A 17,432-nucleotide genomic window follows, 5' to 3' on the forward strand; every position below is an offset into this window, starting at 1 on the left:
CTACTACTACTACTACTACTACTACTACTACTACTACTACTACTACTACTACTACTACTACTACTACTACTACTACTACTGCTACTATTATTGCTCTTCCTTACCCAGTTTTTCCAAGTCTCTGGAACATTCTACATTTTGTTTACTAAGTTATAAAAGATTTGGAATTTGTATTGATGAGTGAAGTTCTCACCTTAACAAAATCTCAGATACTTGTTGCATTGATGCATCTTGTGGGGAGACATTAGAGGGGATTTTGTTGATATTTTAATCTTATTATAGAAACAACTTCTACCAATAAGAATGAGAAACTCCTCTACTTTATAATCCAAGTGAGTTGCCTGGAACACAGGACCTTGATAAGTTAGTTTGTGTCAGTTCAGAGATCCAGCTTGTACACAATTCTTCCTGATTCCAAAGCTAATAACTCTAATCCACTTTGCCAACCTGACTTTCATGATAAACTTGAATAGAATCTTTTTTTCCTTTGTTTCCTGTATTTATTTTCTCAATGACATTGATTAGTTATGGTGTTTTAATTCAAGTCATAATATATGAGTTCTTTAATAGCATTAAATAAGCATACTGCCCTTATCATAATGCATTAAGTATATTTGTCCAATAATCCTAATAATGTATTATGACAAATGAATGAATAAAATAGCATTTTATTAAGCAGTTATTAGATTCCAGAACTGTGCTAAGTGTTGTATATATAAATAGAAAAAAAATTTAGTCATTGCCTTTAAGGACCTTTTATTCTGATAGAGAAAAAAATAAAAGATATATTTGGGAAGTAGTGGCCAGAGAAGGGTGTTTTGCTATGGAAAATCACAGGAATGGTGAGAGAAGTCACAGTACAATTGTTTGGCATGGCCTCTCCCAGAATGCTAATGTTGATGTGATCACAATTCCCGGAGCTCAGATAAGAAAGGAGAAGAGTGAAAGTATATGAGCCAGTATTGAGCAGGAAAATGATTGGAGAATAGCATGCTGAGTCTGGGGCTAGCTAGATGTAATGAATTCTTACTAATCAAGAGATGAGAACTGAAGGGCAGAGCACCAAGGCATTATAGGAAGGTAGCCAAAGAACAGATAACTGAAGAATATGAACAGAATCAGCTCACTAACAGTTGAAAAGCAGTGGGGAAAAAGCCCAACTCCATGGAGAGCCTAGCATGAGTCTTAGCTAAACCAGATCATTTTTATGCTATCTGTAGATAAAAAATATGTGTTTACTATTGTCATGGCAGATATTCTGTGCACAGTAAATTAGAAGGGATTCTTGTGTTCATAGCAAAAGCATCCAGATGCTTCTGCTAGTGGACAGCTTTGTGCTGATTATATTAACTCCCCAAACACTAGAGGGCCTTCTTAATGTGATCATCCTCAAAGAAACTGATTTATGGAATGAATTTTCAGGGCTTTTTGTAGCTGTTTATTTTACGATTAAGGCCACTGGCAAACAGGGGGAGTTATTTAGTCCATCCAACTCTCCTTGACTTAGTATGGGGTTTCTTTGTAAAGATACTGGAGTGGTTTGCCATTTCCTTCTCTAGTGAATTGGAGATCAAGTGATTTGTCTAAAGTCATACTGCTAGTGAGTGTCTGAGGCCAATATTTGAATTTGAGTCCACTAGACTAAAAGTCCATGTTTTATCCACTGAGCCACCTAGTTGACTCCGAGGTAAACTGATATTAAGTGACTTTCCCAGGTTCATCCAGCTGTCTGTGAGCTAGATAGTTAAACTCAGGTCTTCCTGACTCTAAGCCTATCATTTAGGCTGGCTAATTGTATTTCTCTTGGTCACTTCATGTTCAAAGTCATAAACATTTGAAAAAAATACTTTAGAAGGAAAAGAAGAGAGTAATAGGTCTTTAAAAAGATGTGTTGACTATGTTACAACAGGATTCCTTTTGTATATAGGTTCACCAGATATCCACTGAGATCCTGTGCAACTCTCACATCTTGTGATTCTGTTCATCTGTAGCTCCTACACATAAGGAGCATTGGGAATTGGCCAAGGGCTGTCAGTATTCCGGATGTTCCCTGTGGGATATCTGGAAATTGAATCACCTGTTAAGATCCATGAGAAAGCTGACTGATTCTATTTGACCTTTGAATCCAAAGATACCTTCCTATTGCTTATCATTTGCTAATTTTTCTTGTGATCTTACTCTAAAAGAAATTATATGAACTCTACAATTACAATTACATCAAGCTTTTGACTATAAAGTCTATCATTGGGTTATTAAAATAACTTGAAAGAAAATTGTTTTTATCTCCATTATTGATGAGTCTTCTAAAGGAAAGTTGCTGAGTAACTTGTGTAGCAAGACAAGCTATCAACTTGAATCCTTGAGTGTGGCAATTCTTTTTTTTAAAGGTATTATTTAAGGTTATTTATCCTTAAATCCTTAAAAGAGAGACAAGGAATCCTGTAGCTCTTTGAAAGCTTCCCAAGTATTTCTGTACCCTGCCCCCAAGAGCCACATTTATCTGATATTCCTATAGTAGTCAAAGACTGAAACTGTAGCTATCAGATATGGCTAGGACATTTCTGGAAGGAAATATATCTGATCACTGCTCTCTTTGCTTCCCTTTTCCTTCCCTACCATTTTAAAAAAACCTTATGTCAGCTAAGGTCACTTTTCTTAGCCTTTTCTATGCCTATAGAACACAGGGAAAGTATAAAAGCTTCCTTAAGTCCTTTTCTCTGTACTCTCTCGAGGCACAAACCATTCTTGTGTTCAGCTTTCATAGTGCTAATATATCCTTATTGAGTGTCATGGCTGTGAGTACAATTCTCTTCAGTTTCTGTTCTTATACTAGTGTCAGAGGACACATATCTCATGCCTCTCTGTGTACTTAACTCTTTTACCACCTCTGTGCTACTAGTTCCTTGAGTTCTTTCCCTTTTATGTCTGTAACACTCTTCTTTTTTCCTTTTCTTTTAATCCATTACTTGGACATTGACTCTCCATTCTTATCATTCCATTTCTTTGTGTTCATCTTCCTCTTGATACCTTTATCCATCAGCAGCTTTCTCTTTCCTGTACCTCTGGATCTAACTGACACTCCTCATTAATTCGCCCTCTTTATCTTCTATCTTTGCTCTTTTTAATTTATCTATTTCAGGAAGCCTTTCCCTTTCAGAGTAACTATGTGCCTTTCTTCCCAAGCTCAGTAAATCTCTAGCCTTCTTTTACTCCTTTTCAAGCATCTGTACTTGAAGAGGGTGAGTATATTTGTACTTATATGATGTTGAAGGTTAGAGATGTCCCTGGGATTCAGAGAAATGGAAATCCACAAGTGTTTACCACATTACTTTTCACTGTTTGTCTATCTTGTTCTACTTTTTATTTTCATATTATAATTTCATCAATTTCTCTATTTTTGTCAATTTCTGGGACAGAAAATCTTTTCATTTAGCAATAAGGTCTGTACCTTCTTGTGTGTATAGGTGCCAAGTAACAAAAGAGAGCTATCAAAAATGTACTACAAACCTTCCTGGAGAAGGCACCTTTAACAAATTTGTAGAGAGATGATTCAAAGTTGAGTCAACTAAAATAGATGATAGCATCAGATTCCCAAAAGATTGTGACAGATTAATTATTGAAAAATAAAATAAAATTTTCCAATAATGAATTTAAAATTTACACATAAGCTCTAAAATGAACTTTTAAAGTGCAGTATGGAGGAAATGTTGATAAACAGCAATTTCTCTGAAAGAGATTGAGGGATCTTATATTGTCTGAGCTAGGTATGAGTCAATAATGTAATATGGGAGCAAAAAAGTTGATATGATCTTGGACTAAATGAAGAAAGACATAGGTACCAGAATTAAGATGATGCTAGTTCCTCTAACCTCTGCCCTCATCATATCACATCTAGAGTACTCTGTTCAACTCCATTTACCATAGTTTGGGAAAGATACTGATAAAGCTGGAGAGTTTTGAGAACAAAATAAAAAAGAAAGGACAAGAACCTTGAGTTTATGCCATGTGAGGATCCATTGAAAGAACTAAAAATGCTTAACCTAGAGAAGAGAGACTAGAGGGGAAGGGGATTAAATTTGTCTTCAATTATTTCAAAAATTTTCATGTGAAAGAGGGATTGCCTTTTTCCATTTGTCCCTAGAAGGCAGACCAATGTGTAGAATCTATGAAGCTGCAAATTTGTTTGGTGTCAGGAAAAACTTCCTAAGCAATTAGTGCTATCTGAACATGAAATGAGCTGTCTCAAGAGGTAATTCATTTCCCCTTCCTCTTAAACAGAGATTGGATGCCTCTTTGATGGATTTAGAATAGTGTAGATATCTTTTCAGATATAGATTAGATTAGATGGCCACATTTTTGTAAGAATTTTGTGTTCCAGGTTTTTCTCCTTCCCTCCCTTCCCTCTGCATTCCCCAACAAGCAAGCAATCTGATAGAGGTTAAATATGTGCAATTCTTTTAAATATATTTTCATGTTTGTCATGTACAAGAAAAATCAGATTAAAAGGGAAAAACAAAAGAAACAAACAAAAAAGTGAAAATTTTATACTTTGATCCACATTTAATCTCCATACTTCTCGCTCTGGCTGCAAATGGTATTTTCCATCCCAAGTCTATTAGAATTTCCTTGAATAACCACATTGCTGAGAAGATCCAAGTTTATCACAGTTGATTGTCACATAATCTTGTTATTGTATACGATGTTCTCTTGATTCTGTTCACTTCACTCAGTATCAATTCATGTAAGTCTTTCCAGGTTTTTCTGAAATCAGCCCACTCATCATTTCTTATAAAACAATAATATTCCATCACATTCATATACCATAATTGTTATCATTTTGTAAATGTTTTCTTTCAGTCAAGAGGTCATGTTGTGTAACACATAGTATATTGGGATCTGGAATCAAAAGACCTAGATTTGAATCACAGTTCTATCATTGACTATCTGAGGAACTTTGGGCTAGTAACTTAGATTCTCTAATTGTCAATTCTTCACCAATTAAAATGAGGCACTTGAATTAGATTGTCTATGAGGTCACTTACAACTCTAAATCCTACAATCTTATAAATGTGGGGGAAAGACAATGGCTTTAGATCATAGAGAGAATTGTTTAAACATTGTCTTAAGTATCTACTGTCCATGTGATGATGGACAGGTTGTTTAACCTCTTTGGGGGTCAATTTCTTCAACCATATTTATCTCATATATTTGGCAATGAGAATAACTGTATATGCAAAGTACTTGGTAATAGTACTGTGGAAATATTATTTTAATGCCAATTATTATCATCCATGGACCAAATCAGACAAAAGAACGGGCAAACTGGTCCTAATAAGTGTGTTGGCTTTGCACCATGCTTAGGAATAGAGCTAATCTTGTGTGTTTTCTAGGACAGTTGAATCTGAAATAAATCAGTTAATTTAAGTGATTTGCAACTCTAGGAAAAATTTGAGGAGGGAAATGTGATAATGCAATAGAAAGATGACCAGATTTGGAACCAGAGAACCTGAATTCAAATCCTGACTCTATTATAATTTACCTCACTATTCTGGGCTTCATTTTCTTCAACTGTCATCTGACATATAAATGGATGACTTCTAAAGTCCTTTCTTACTCTCAATCTAGGACACTATGGTCTCTAGATCCAACCCTCAAATTCATAGTATCTTGCCTTTTTGTCATTGGACAGAATTGGCCTTAGAAGAAATCTGCCTATAAGATGTATGGAAATGTGAAAGGGTCCAAAATATCAGTTCTCACTTCCTTTTTTTCTTTCAGTTTTACCATTATAGATTTTTACCAACATAGGTTCTTTCTTTAGGGTCCTGAAGATCTGTCTTTTAATCCCCTATAAAAATGCTCCTAGGATCTGCTCACTAAGTTGCTAACTAATAAAATTTATTAGCCAATTAATTCAAAAAGAAAGAATCATCAAATGTCAAAACTGTAAGTAATCCTCAAAGAGCACTTAGTTTGTACCATCTCATGCATTTATTATGCATTCTTTGCATTATGAATATGTATTCTACCATGTTATTTCATATATTTGAACATTTAAAATATTTTAGAAGCTTTGGGAACACTGGATTGGAGAGAAGAAAAAGTACATTGCACTCAAATAATGGTAGTGAAGTAAAAACTCAGAGACATTATGTAACAAGATCACACAGCTTACTAGTAGGAAAAATTGAACTAGAAACAATGATCTCAATTCTCAACCAAATGTTCTTTCAAAATACACCCTGTTATATCTTTTGGGCTAATGCTGCATTATATATATATATATATATATATATATATATATATATATATATATATATATATATATATATATATATATATATATATATATATATATATATATATATATATATATCCAGAAGACATCCTCTAGGATGACTTCCAAAGGGAAGTTCAGGAATTAAGACAGGAAAGTTGGAGAGAAAATTATGACCAGACAAGTCTTTGGGTACCCCTGAGATCATATATAGAATACCACCCACACTACCTTTGCTCAAGGATAGCCCTGGCCATATGTAAAGAGCAATTTAAATCTATTTTTAAAACTTCAAAGAATAAGGAAACTGGTGCTTTCAAGTTTGTGTACATGTGTGTGTGCACAGTTCTCCTGGTGAAACCACTTCCCCTTCTTCTTTGGGAAGATTATTGCCGGACTTACTAGTATGGTTACTCTGTCTCACCAGATGAGGAATGATAAGATTACTCATGCTGTCCTCTGCCCAGCCTGATTACTTAAGTGTGTTTCTCTGTGATTTCAGTCTTCACTCAGCTGTTCCAAGTTTAAATCCCCAGATGAAATCAGTTTTCTCCATTTATAGCATATAGAGGTTTACTATTGCTAATTTAATTTGAGCTGTAAATTAGCCTATCATGGGTTCAATTAACTTACTAATCCTCCTTTGTGATACAAGGCTTTCATAAGCTTGAAATTTTCAATAAGGTTAGAAATATTTGGACAGCACCAGGTGTTTTGAGTGCAATTGGCTAATTAGAAATCATATCTCCTTCCTTATGCATAATCATCAACTGCTATTGAATTATTTTCAGGTATGTGGCATTGCACTGAAACTATGGACATTTACAAAACTCAGAAAAGACATACATAGTGGGGCAGGATATGATTTGACAGAGATATCTGAAGCTAGAAAAAGCAAGGAACATAGTTTTAAGTATTTTCCTCTCGCCAAAGGGGTAGTTTAGCTGAAGTCACTAGGATGTAAGCTATGGCACAAGGTTGCTGAGAGACAGTACACAAAAATCATTGCCAAATAGTCACATTCAGTAAGATTCAGTAGTTATAGGGCACTGAGTTAACAGTGGATTGGATTGGGAATTCCATGACAGTTTAACAGACATTGCAATAGTCATGGGGCTGCCTATTCAATGTCTCCCAGGAAGTTTTTAGCATGCTCTGCCCTAACTGTACAAGGATACTATGAGATATATCAACTGATATAAAAAAAAAAAAAAAAAAAAAACCTGTGGCTCTGATGATATGGTAATCTCATTGGCCATAAGAGATGATTTCATAGTTGAAGTAATAGACATGCTCTTTTTTTTTAGGGTAATGAGGAAATTTTATTGGTAGAGCTAAATTGATTCAAGTCTGCACTTTGAGCTGTAGTGCTAGAAGATTGGACAAGAGCTTCAGAGTCATTGTGTTCATCCTTCCCTTTTTGAGACTCATAAATGATGATTAACTATTTCTTTTTCTTTTGTAGTAGTGGGTGTGAATTACCTGAAATAATGCCTATATTATTAATTTTTAATTATTTGTTTTATTTGTGGAGTTTCAAAAATTAAATACACAGCTGTAATTCTAGTAACACCTCCCTAAATAAAATAAGAGATGCTTTGTATGTATTTGAGGTTACTGTGTTCTAAAAGAATCTTGTTCCCTTGAACTAAAAATGAAGCAAAATTGGGGATAATCCTTTGACTTTTCTTTTCTAATTTTGTTTTATGAAGCCAGAATGTTCTTCTTCTTAGATACAAGCCTAGAATACTCTCCATCTCCCCAAGCTGTTCATTTTCGATGGATATTCACAGTGCCTGGAATTCTTGCTCTCCTTATCTCTGCCTTCTGGCTTCTCTGGCTTCCTTCAAGTCCCAGCTAAAATCCTGCTTTTTATTTGTATGTAATTATTTACCTGTTGTCTCTTCCATTAGACTATGAACTTCTTGAAATCAAGGACTGTTTTCCCCCTCCTCCTTTGGCACTCCCAAGGGTTAGGTACTTAATACATGTTTGATTTAATTAGATGACTTTTGAAATGAAGACTAAAAATGAACAATTGCCTTTTGATCAGCTATGTCCCTGTTTCTTTTATAAGACCCTATTAAAATTATTGATACCTATCAGCTATATGGATATATGAAGACCCAGAGTTTCCTGAATATGACATAAGTTTACATATACTGTATCTCACAGCAATTCTAATCTAAAGCAAGTAATCTTACAATGTTTGATCCTAAGTACATAAGAGAAAAAGAGATTGTTTTAAATAGATGGAATACCCAGTTCTTTAGGATCACTTAAAATGACAACTCCTACTAAATTTTTTTCTGATATTCTCAATTGTTAATATTCTCCATCCCAAATTACTACATATCTAACTATATCATAGATATCTATATCTACCTATATTTACTATATAGATACTTAATCTTAACAATTTACTTATATGTATATATCTTGTTTTCCCTTTAGTAATTTTTCCCTTTTGTAGAATATACAATCTTTGAAGGCAGACACTGTGTTATTTTTGCCTTCAAAGTTAGAACACTTATCATGGTGCCTGGCATCTAATAAACACTTAATAATTTCTTATTGAGTTTATTAGATTATTCATTTTCCATGAAAAGAAATTAGATCAATCCATCAAATGCTCAGAAATCCTCATAATTCTTGTGAGTCATATAAAAAATTAAGTTAATTTTATATTTTTATGCATTGTTATCTCATGGATGGAGAACAGGGGCAAATTAATGGATAAGTTATGAAGATTACTGAGATCACTGATTTCCTTCAATAGTTAGGATGAAGTCTATTAGAAAAATCTTGTGTTTCCCTTTAAGGCAGATCATGTATAGTCATGCTGCCAGGGAGCCTCTGAGAAGTCTTCCCTAGGGACCTAGGTCACTCCTCTCTCAGGGTAGGCTCAATTCAGACATTAATAAGTCATCTGTTTGGGTAATTTTCTGTATATGGAGTGAGGGTCATGAAGCAGGATGTGTCTTTGTTCTTTACAAGCTGCAAAAGGAGGATATCCCAAGGCTAGGAGCAGTGCCCTTCAGAGTGGCTTACAAAATCTGTTCCATTCTTAGGAGTAAAGAAAATACCTTCTTTGCAAAAGAAGCTTAGGGAATTGTTTCCAAAGACAACTTTCCTGGCCACTTTAATGACCACTGCCTGCATATGGTGATAACTAGCATTTCACACATCCCCGGGGAAAGAGGAAGGAAAATGCAAATTCGGAAAGTTAGTTGTATTCAGAGCACTGTGCTCCATTTTGGTATTATCTCTTTTGAAAACATTTGGCAATTTAAAATTAAAGTTTTGTCCTCTACAGAATAAAGTCAGGTCCTCTGAGTTTTGTATTTCAGGTGTGTGGGTGTGTGGGGGTGGGTGTGTGTAAGAAAAATGAACTTCCAAAGCAAAAACAAAAACAGCACTGGGGAAGACCACAAGGAACCGAAGAGGGGTACACACACAATGGTCACATGTAATATTTATCTGAAATCCTCTGCGCCTGGGAGTGGGAAGCTGTCATTTGCTTGGGTTAATTATACATGCAGCAGAAACGCGAGGTGATTGGTTGTAGTAGCACTGAAGGCAAAGGAAGGGAGGGGAGAGGAGGAGAAAGAGAGTCTTGCAGCACTCAAATGTAAACAGTGGAAAGAAAGAGATCGAGAGTAAAAGCTTGGGGTGCTCTCCTGATTGAGCAGCCCCCGGAAATCTGCAATGGCTCGAGTAGCCGGCCTTTTGTTCACCTAGCCCGGGCAGCCCGGGTGGGGTGGATGGAAAGCCCGTGCCGTGAAGGCTGCCAGTGCCTCTTCCATGGATTTTAACAATAGGGACGGTGGGGATGCACTAGCTCCCCCCAGTACTGCAGCTCCCGGCCCTGCATGCTAGTTCAAACGGGGCAATGGAAACGAGCATGAGGAAGTTCACAGTGCGTAGATTCTTCTCGGTGTATCTCCGCAAGAAATCCCGTTCGAAGAGTTCGAGTTTAAGTAGATTCGAGGTAAATCGCATGGCCCAAATGACCGGGGTGGTATCCAGGGGGGAACATATGTTTCGGGTAGTGGTGGGGTATCTGCAGTAGCTGGATGAATGATGAGTTGGGGAAGGCTGTATTATAGAGGTTAGGGATGTCCGTTCGTGCCTTGATGCTGCTGCCTCTGCCGCCTCTCTCTCTTGGGCTATTGCTTGAGCAGCTTGTCTTTTGCCAGTCCCATTTTAACCTATCCGGTAAAATTTACTAATGTTTCCCTGATGCATAAAGGCTCATGCTTGGGAGTTAGGGAAACTTATTTTAAACCATGGCTGATTCACCTAAATCTAAACCAGCAATGCTCAAAATATTATTGATGTGACTCATTGAACTGGACTGCCCCTGTGACTGTCAGTCAACACTCAGCTTTGTCCTGTTGAAGTTTCCTCAATTTGAAAATAAAATGAGGCTGCTGCTGAGATTTTGTCAACAAGAAACATTTTCCTTATTTATTTAGCTGGATGTTCACCGTGTTATTGTGTAGCTGAATGCAGTGTGTCCAGAAATGCCACACGAGATTTAGGGGCATCCCAAAAAGGTGATAGAGAAGTAGAGGGTGTGCCTCTAGTAGTCTCGTCCAAATTCCCATCATCTCCCATGATTCTACTCTTGTTGATTATTGATCCTTCAGTTGCGCACTAAGGCAATTTAACTTAAAGGAACATAAGCAGCGTTTTCTTAGATAGAAGATTAGAGTATTTTAAATAGGTACAGAAATAGCTCCTACTCCACCCCCAAACACACACACACACACACACACACACACACACACACACACACACACACACACACATATCTACTTAGTTGGCTGAAGCATTCTTAAAAGGCAGCTTTCCTTTAATAGGATGCATTAGGCCCCTGCAGCTTTGGGTCAATTTAGAATAGTCCTTAAAACCTGGTAGATCCTGAAATGAAATCTTCTCCCTTCACTTCATTCACTCTCTGGTTTTAAATGTTTGCAAAGTCATATTACAAAAAATTCTAAAGTAGCTCATAGTAATATCCAAGAACTTTTGGACCCCTTAAACCCAATTCGGCTAAATTTCCAATATATTAAAAAGGTAAGGCATGTTTTTAATGAAGAGGAGATCTCCTGGAAAGAGATATGAGGACATAGCCTACAGATTTCTTTTGGTATTGCCGTTGGTCTTTACACAGGGAGTGCAATAGGATTTTTTTGTTTATTCTTTATTTGTTACCTCATTTGAATCAGTTGTTTTGTTGTTGTTCATTTTTGTTTCCTTTGTCACTGATGGCTCTATATTGGATCCTAATATGGATTGCTTAAGTTGCTGGCTCTGATCTTTAAGGAAAACTCAGCTTAGGATTTAAAGGGAGTTTGGAATTGTTTGATTATAAAGTTTATTTTGTATTATTGTTGAAACAAATGTAGAAATTTCTAGGCTGAATCTTACTTTGCCTGTTTTCTGGGAGGGAAAAGCACATTTATAAAGATCATTGATTGAGTGGTGCTGAGAGGGATTCCTTGGATTTGGGGAAGTGGAGGCCTATTGATGGTCAGAAAAAATATACATTTAAAATTATAATAGAAATATTGGAAGGATACAAAGATTAAAAAAAATTAAAATAATTAACAGAATTTAAAAGTAAAATTTTCACCAGGTATGTTTTTATTATTTACATGTTCTCTTTTTTAATCAATTGTTTTTTTTTCAAGGTGGGCATAACATGTTACTAATTTTGTTTTCTCCCAAAGCATCAACCCTAGTTCAGAAAAAACAGTATTTTTTTTTTGAAATTTATCAGAGTTGAGGGCTCTTATCATAACTTTGCATTCCCCCTTCTCTACTCCACCCCAGCCTTTATTATATTGAATATTATCTTTGGACCTATTTTCAGATAATAAGGTTGTTTTGTTTTGTTTTGTTTTTTCTTTTAGAAAGCATGACCAGTCAAAATCTATTCCATTACTGAAAAGTGAAAATCATAAAATATGTTAGTACCTATAAATATTCAAACTGATTAGGGGGACTGTAGTATTTTCTGAGAAGAAGCCTCACCATTTTTACATCTGCACATTCACATCTGATTGCAGCCCAAGGAACGTTAATCAACAAAAATGTAAAAGGCAGGAGCCCCCTGCCAGTAGCTTGGAATTTAGAAGTCGAAACATCTAGTAATTATCTCAAACAGATGGGTGTTTGCCCTGAATTGGTTTAGTATACTAAAATGAGAAAAAGTCCCCAGTGACCAAGAAGTAAACCAAAGTAATTGGCTTAGACACATAAAACAATATTTTTGGTTGTTATAGCAAAATTGGTTCAAAAAATATTAGTTTGTATTGACCTCAAAATCTGATGTCTCATAAAACCTGAGTACCACAGCATAGTATGAAATACCATTTCTGGCAGGAAAAAGAAAAAGAAAAAAACTCAAACTATTCCTCTAACTTCCTGTCCTAGTTTTCCCAATACTATGGTTTCAAATAAATGTGCCTCCATTTGGTTCCTAGTGCCTCAATTCTCAGCTTTGAGGGCAGAAGTAATTTTATAAATTTTAACTTGCAAAAAAACAATAATGTAAATACCTCTATAACATCGGGGTTGTTTTTCTCAGATTGTCCAAGACATGATGGGGTGAAGGGGGAAGAGTATGACAAAAGGGGAAATGAATTCCTTTCCCTGATTCCCATAGTGCCTTTAATTTAGGTCCTGTCTCATTTTTATAGGTTTTATCTAACTTTGTGGGATCTTAGGATCCTTGCTTCTTCCCAAAAGTCCGAGTTCAGATCTTATTGATCACCCCTTCCTAAATGAAGTTCTGGTGGTACAGCATTTGGCAGCCAGAAGCTTGTCTTTGCTTAAAAAGTGGGAGTTGGGAAGGAGGCAACTGTTGGACATATACCACAAAACAGCTACATTAAGAGAGAGAAATTTTCATATTACCTTTTCATAGCATAAAACGCTGATTTTTAATTCTACTCCCTAATATTTATTTTTTTAGAAGATGTCCTATAATAGCCCACAAAGACAAATCTCCACATGGGGGAACAAATTATACGTGTGTGTGTGTGTGTGTGTGTGTGTGTGTGTGTGTGAGTGACTGATAGACAGAGACAGAGAGAGTTTTATAAAGTGGTCTGATCTTGTAGCAAGATGAAAAGATAACCAATGTATAGCCTACATATTATGTTACCCATGTAACATTAAGAAATTTGGAGAAAGGCCCCCTCATAGTAGGGTAAACATTATAAGAAGAATTTATAAGAGGGTAGAGAGCAGCATTGCATAGGATGAGATCCTAGATGAATTACATGTAACACCATTTAAGAGAGTGGCTATATCAATGAGAAAGATCATTGATGCATTTTCTTACTACAGTACTGTGAAATAGGTAGGTGAGTATATATATATATATTATAATACCTGTTTTATAACTGAGAAAATTATAATTCAGAGAATTCGAGTAATTTTCTTATGGTCTCATAGATACTATCAGAGCTTGTATTCAAGCTTACAACTCAACTTTCAAGTACTCTTCACTTTACCACATTTCTTTATAAGCACACACCATTGACTAACTTGAAGGAGTTTTGACATTGAAATGATAAACATATTTTTCTGTCACAGAATATTTTTCATCTACTTTCCAAATGTCTATAAATTATATTGAAAAAAAACACAATTCATTTAAAGTAAGATAATCCCATGAGTGTTAAATATTGTAACATAGCCTCAACTTGAAAACTTGAGCTCCATAATACCAAATTATTCCACTTATGCTATGCTAAAAATACTAATAGTATTTTAAATTTCCTTTGAAAAATTATATATATATATATATATATATATATATATGTGTGTGTGTGTGTGTGGTGTGTGTGTGTGTGTGTGTGTGTGTGTGTGTGTGTGTGTGTGTGTGTGTGTGTGATGTAGAGGTATATTGATAGCATATTGGGCTTAAATTCAGAAAAACCTAAGATTTTCTGACACTTATTCCTGGCAGATGACTAAAAAAAAACCTAAGCTATTTGTACCATAAGTAGCTTTATCTGGCTTATCAATTAAGCTATAGACAGGCATCTATATGGTACATAATGAAATAAACTCTTCAATTTAATCGGATTTTGGAAAATTGTATGGCATTTATAAGGATTTGTAAGACTCTGGAAACTAGAGTTTATTTTATAGTGGAAAGAACATTAGACTTAGGATATGAATCCTGTTCCTTGCCCCTATTGTGACCCTAAGCAAGCAACTTCTCTCCTTAGCTAAGATTTGAACTTAGAAAAAGTTCCTAAATCTTATCATGTTGCATTTTGTGTTCTTGCTATGGTTTATATTCCCTCATTATGCTTGTGCCTTGCTTATTTTTACCATGGTGTTTTTCTAAAGATGGATTTCTAGAAAGTATACTGTAAATTATTAAGTTTTACTTTACCTTGTTTGACCACTACTACCTTCTGATGTTGACATCTCCTTAGTGAACTGGAGACATGAGAGTATACTCGTATAATCAAATTGTTATTGTGAATACGGTAATGCTATGTTGAAAATCATTTTATCCTATTGCCTAAAAGCAATAGAAAAAAATACAATAGGGACCAACCATCACCTCATGTACTTCAGACGAGACTTTCTAAAGTCTGCTACTAAAAATTTAGAAATTATAATAGTTCTGGTTCAAATAACACAGTTTTTCTTCATCAGTGACTGTTCCATGAGGCAACATACAATTTGTCATCCATATGTTAACTCCTTTCTGAGTTTTCCATCCATCATTCCTTGAATAATTTCTTCTTCCTGTGGCTTTCATCTATTTAACTGAAAGGGACGTTGGCTAAAAGGAACTGCTGCCTTGAAATCTTGAAGAAAATGCTCCTTAAAACCTGACATCACCTGTCATGATTCAATCTCAACTTTTCTTTTAAGTTACTTATGATCTCTAAATTGCCTACTCCAATTTCTTCTTCTCAGTGCTTATATGTACTGATGATGGCATATGACATTGTTGACTACTCTCTTCTGGGTGCATTCTCTGTGTTTTCATACCATTGTTTTATCTTGGTTCTTCTCTTATATATCTATTTAAAAGGCTTCTCTGATGGATTATCATCATATTTTGGCCCTGCCCGGAATCTATACAAGGTTTACCTCTCTCTTTTCTTTCCCTTTGTCAGCTCCTGTAGATTCATTTACTACCCCTTTAAAGATGACTCTCAAAACTGTGATTCTAGCCCTAGCCTCTCTTCTAGGCTTCCATTTTATCATCTATTGAACGTTTTCCACATGATGTCCTTGGGGCAGGTCAAACTAATGTTCCAAAAATAGAACCTTTTATTTCCTCTGTCCCAAAACTGTTCTTTTTTTTTTAACTGTCAAGAATACTACTATTATTTTCACCATTTTCCCAATCTGGAAGGTGTCCTTGACTCTTCAGTCTCCTTCACCTCCTCCCCATATTAGTCAGTTCTAAGGACTTATCTACACAGCATCTCTCACATTTATCCCCTTTTCTTCATTCACATAGCTAATGTTCTAGTTGGAGCTTTTTGTCACCTTTGAAATAATATTCTAACTATTCTCTTTCTCCCTTCTCTAATCAATCAAATAGCATTTGTTAAAGTGCCTTATTATGTGCCAGGAACTGTCTAAAACACTAGTGATTCAAAGAAGAACAAAAGGCAATCTCTAATCTTGAAGGGCTCACTTTCTGATGGAGGAGACAACAGGCAAACAACTGCATACAAAAAAGCTGTGTCACTCTCCCTCTCAAGAAGCTTCAAGTAGTCCCATTTGACTCCAGCATGAAATAGTTTCTTTTATGTGGTATATAATGTTCTTCAAAGTCTGACTCCAGCTTACCTTCATGACTGATTACACATTGCTACCTTTAATACACATTATAATCCATTCAAACTGACCTTGCTCCTTTCTCCTCTTTGACTTTGCATAAGCTATTTTATGCCTGCACTGAACTCACTCATCACTGAGTTCACAACATTTTTCAGGGTTCAGCTCAAGTCCCTTTTTGATCCTCTTGGCATTTTCATGTTTCTTATTATTTTGTATGTATTTTGTGAGTGTTGTTTCTCCTTAATAGATTGTAATATCCTTCACCAACACTTTTGTCTTTCTACCTCTAGTACTTTTTAAGGCAGTGAATAGTGCTGTTGGGTACTGAAATACTTTTTGATTGATTGACTGCTATTATGGTTTCCCTTTACTCCATCTCTAGCCCAGATGGACTGAAGAACTACTAGGATAGAGGAGCTGAATCTATCACTCTAATATCCCAGGGGTTCATTTGGTAGTTCCATAATTCTAGTTCGGTTAACTCTAGGGATGGTAGTTGCCACAAACCGTTACAGCACTTAAATTCATATCCTAACTCACCCTTATGAAGAAAAATTATAGATTATCTATTTTTTCTTATCTACTACTTAGTTTAATTAATACCTCAAACAGAATTGGCTACACTAATATATGCACATATAAATTCTCATGTGCCTGTTTAATATTAATTATTATTTAGATTAATCTGTCCCATTAGAGTTTTAAGGCTAACAAAGCACTTTTTTCTCACCCAAACTCAGTAAGACAATAGAGTATTATTCCCACCATTTTGTAGATGGAGAACTGAGGTACAGAAAGAATTGAGCATCTGCTCAGTATCACAAAACTAGTAAAAGATAGTGCTTGAACTCAGGTTCTTTAACTTGAAATTCATTATCCTTTTCACCCCAAAAAAAGTAGAAAAGTTTGGTGGGAGTAGTGGTTGGAATGATAAACTTGGCATTGGGAAAACCTACATTTGATTCTACATGTCTCCAACATGTATTAACTATGGTCATGAAGAAGCTAACTTCTCTGAGGCTGTTTCCTCATGTGTAAAATGGGATGATAAATGGGATGATAATTCACAGGGCTAGTTTCTTATTTTATAGATGAGGAAAGTGAGATCCAGAAAAAATAAGTCTCCTAAGGTCATATAGGAAGAAAGCAGATGACAGAGCTAGAGTTTAAACTGAGAAACCAAATCCAGCTATGAGGAGCACTAATTTCCACTTCTTTATTATAGTGCTGTAGAATGCATCTTATTAATTATTACATAAAAGGAAAATTTATGAAAATTTAATTTTTTTGGCAGTTTAATCTATTCTCCACTGAGGTG

At 35.4% G+C, this 17,432-nt stretch overlaps 1 protein-coding gene across 3 annotated transcripts in view; it reads left to right on the forward strand.

The window, feature by feature from the left end:
* The window catches only part of RPS6KA2 (ribosomal protein S6 kinase A2), a 503,566-nt gene that overhangs the window by 234,988 nt on the left and 251,146 nt on the right, over positions 1-17,432 (forward strand). Inside the window, exon 1 of one of the 3 annotated variants that reach the window (XM_074309347.1) lies at positions 9,831-10,268. The exons of 1 other annotated variant lie outside the window; for it this stretch is intronic. In XM_074309347.1, coding sequence (XP_074165448.1) covers positions 10,170-10,268 — 99 coding nt within the window. In that variant the 5' untranslated portion in view covers positions 9,831-10,169. Of the gene's footprint in view, positions 1-9,830; positions 10,269-17,432 lie in introns of those variants that run through there. One more of the 3 variants, XM_074309344.1, reaches the window with a different exon arrangement.

Source organism: Sminthopsis crassicaudata, chromosome 4 (assembly GCF_048593235.1).
Source record: "Sminthopsis crassicaudata isolate SCR6 chromosome 4, ASM4859323v1, whole genome shotgun sequence".
Taxonomy (NCBI): Eukaryota; Metazoa; Chordata; class Mammalia; order Dasyuromorphia; family Dasyuridae; genus Sminthopsis; species Sminthopsis crassicaudata.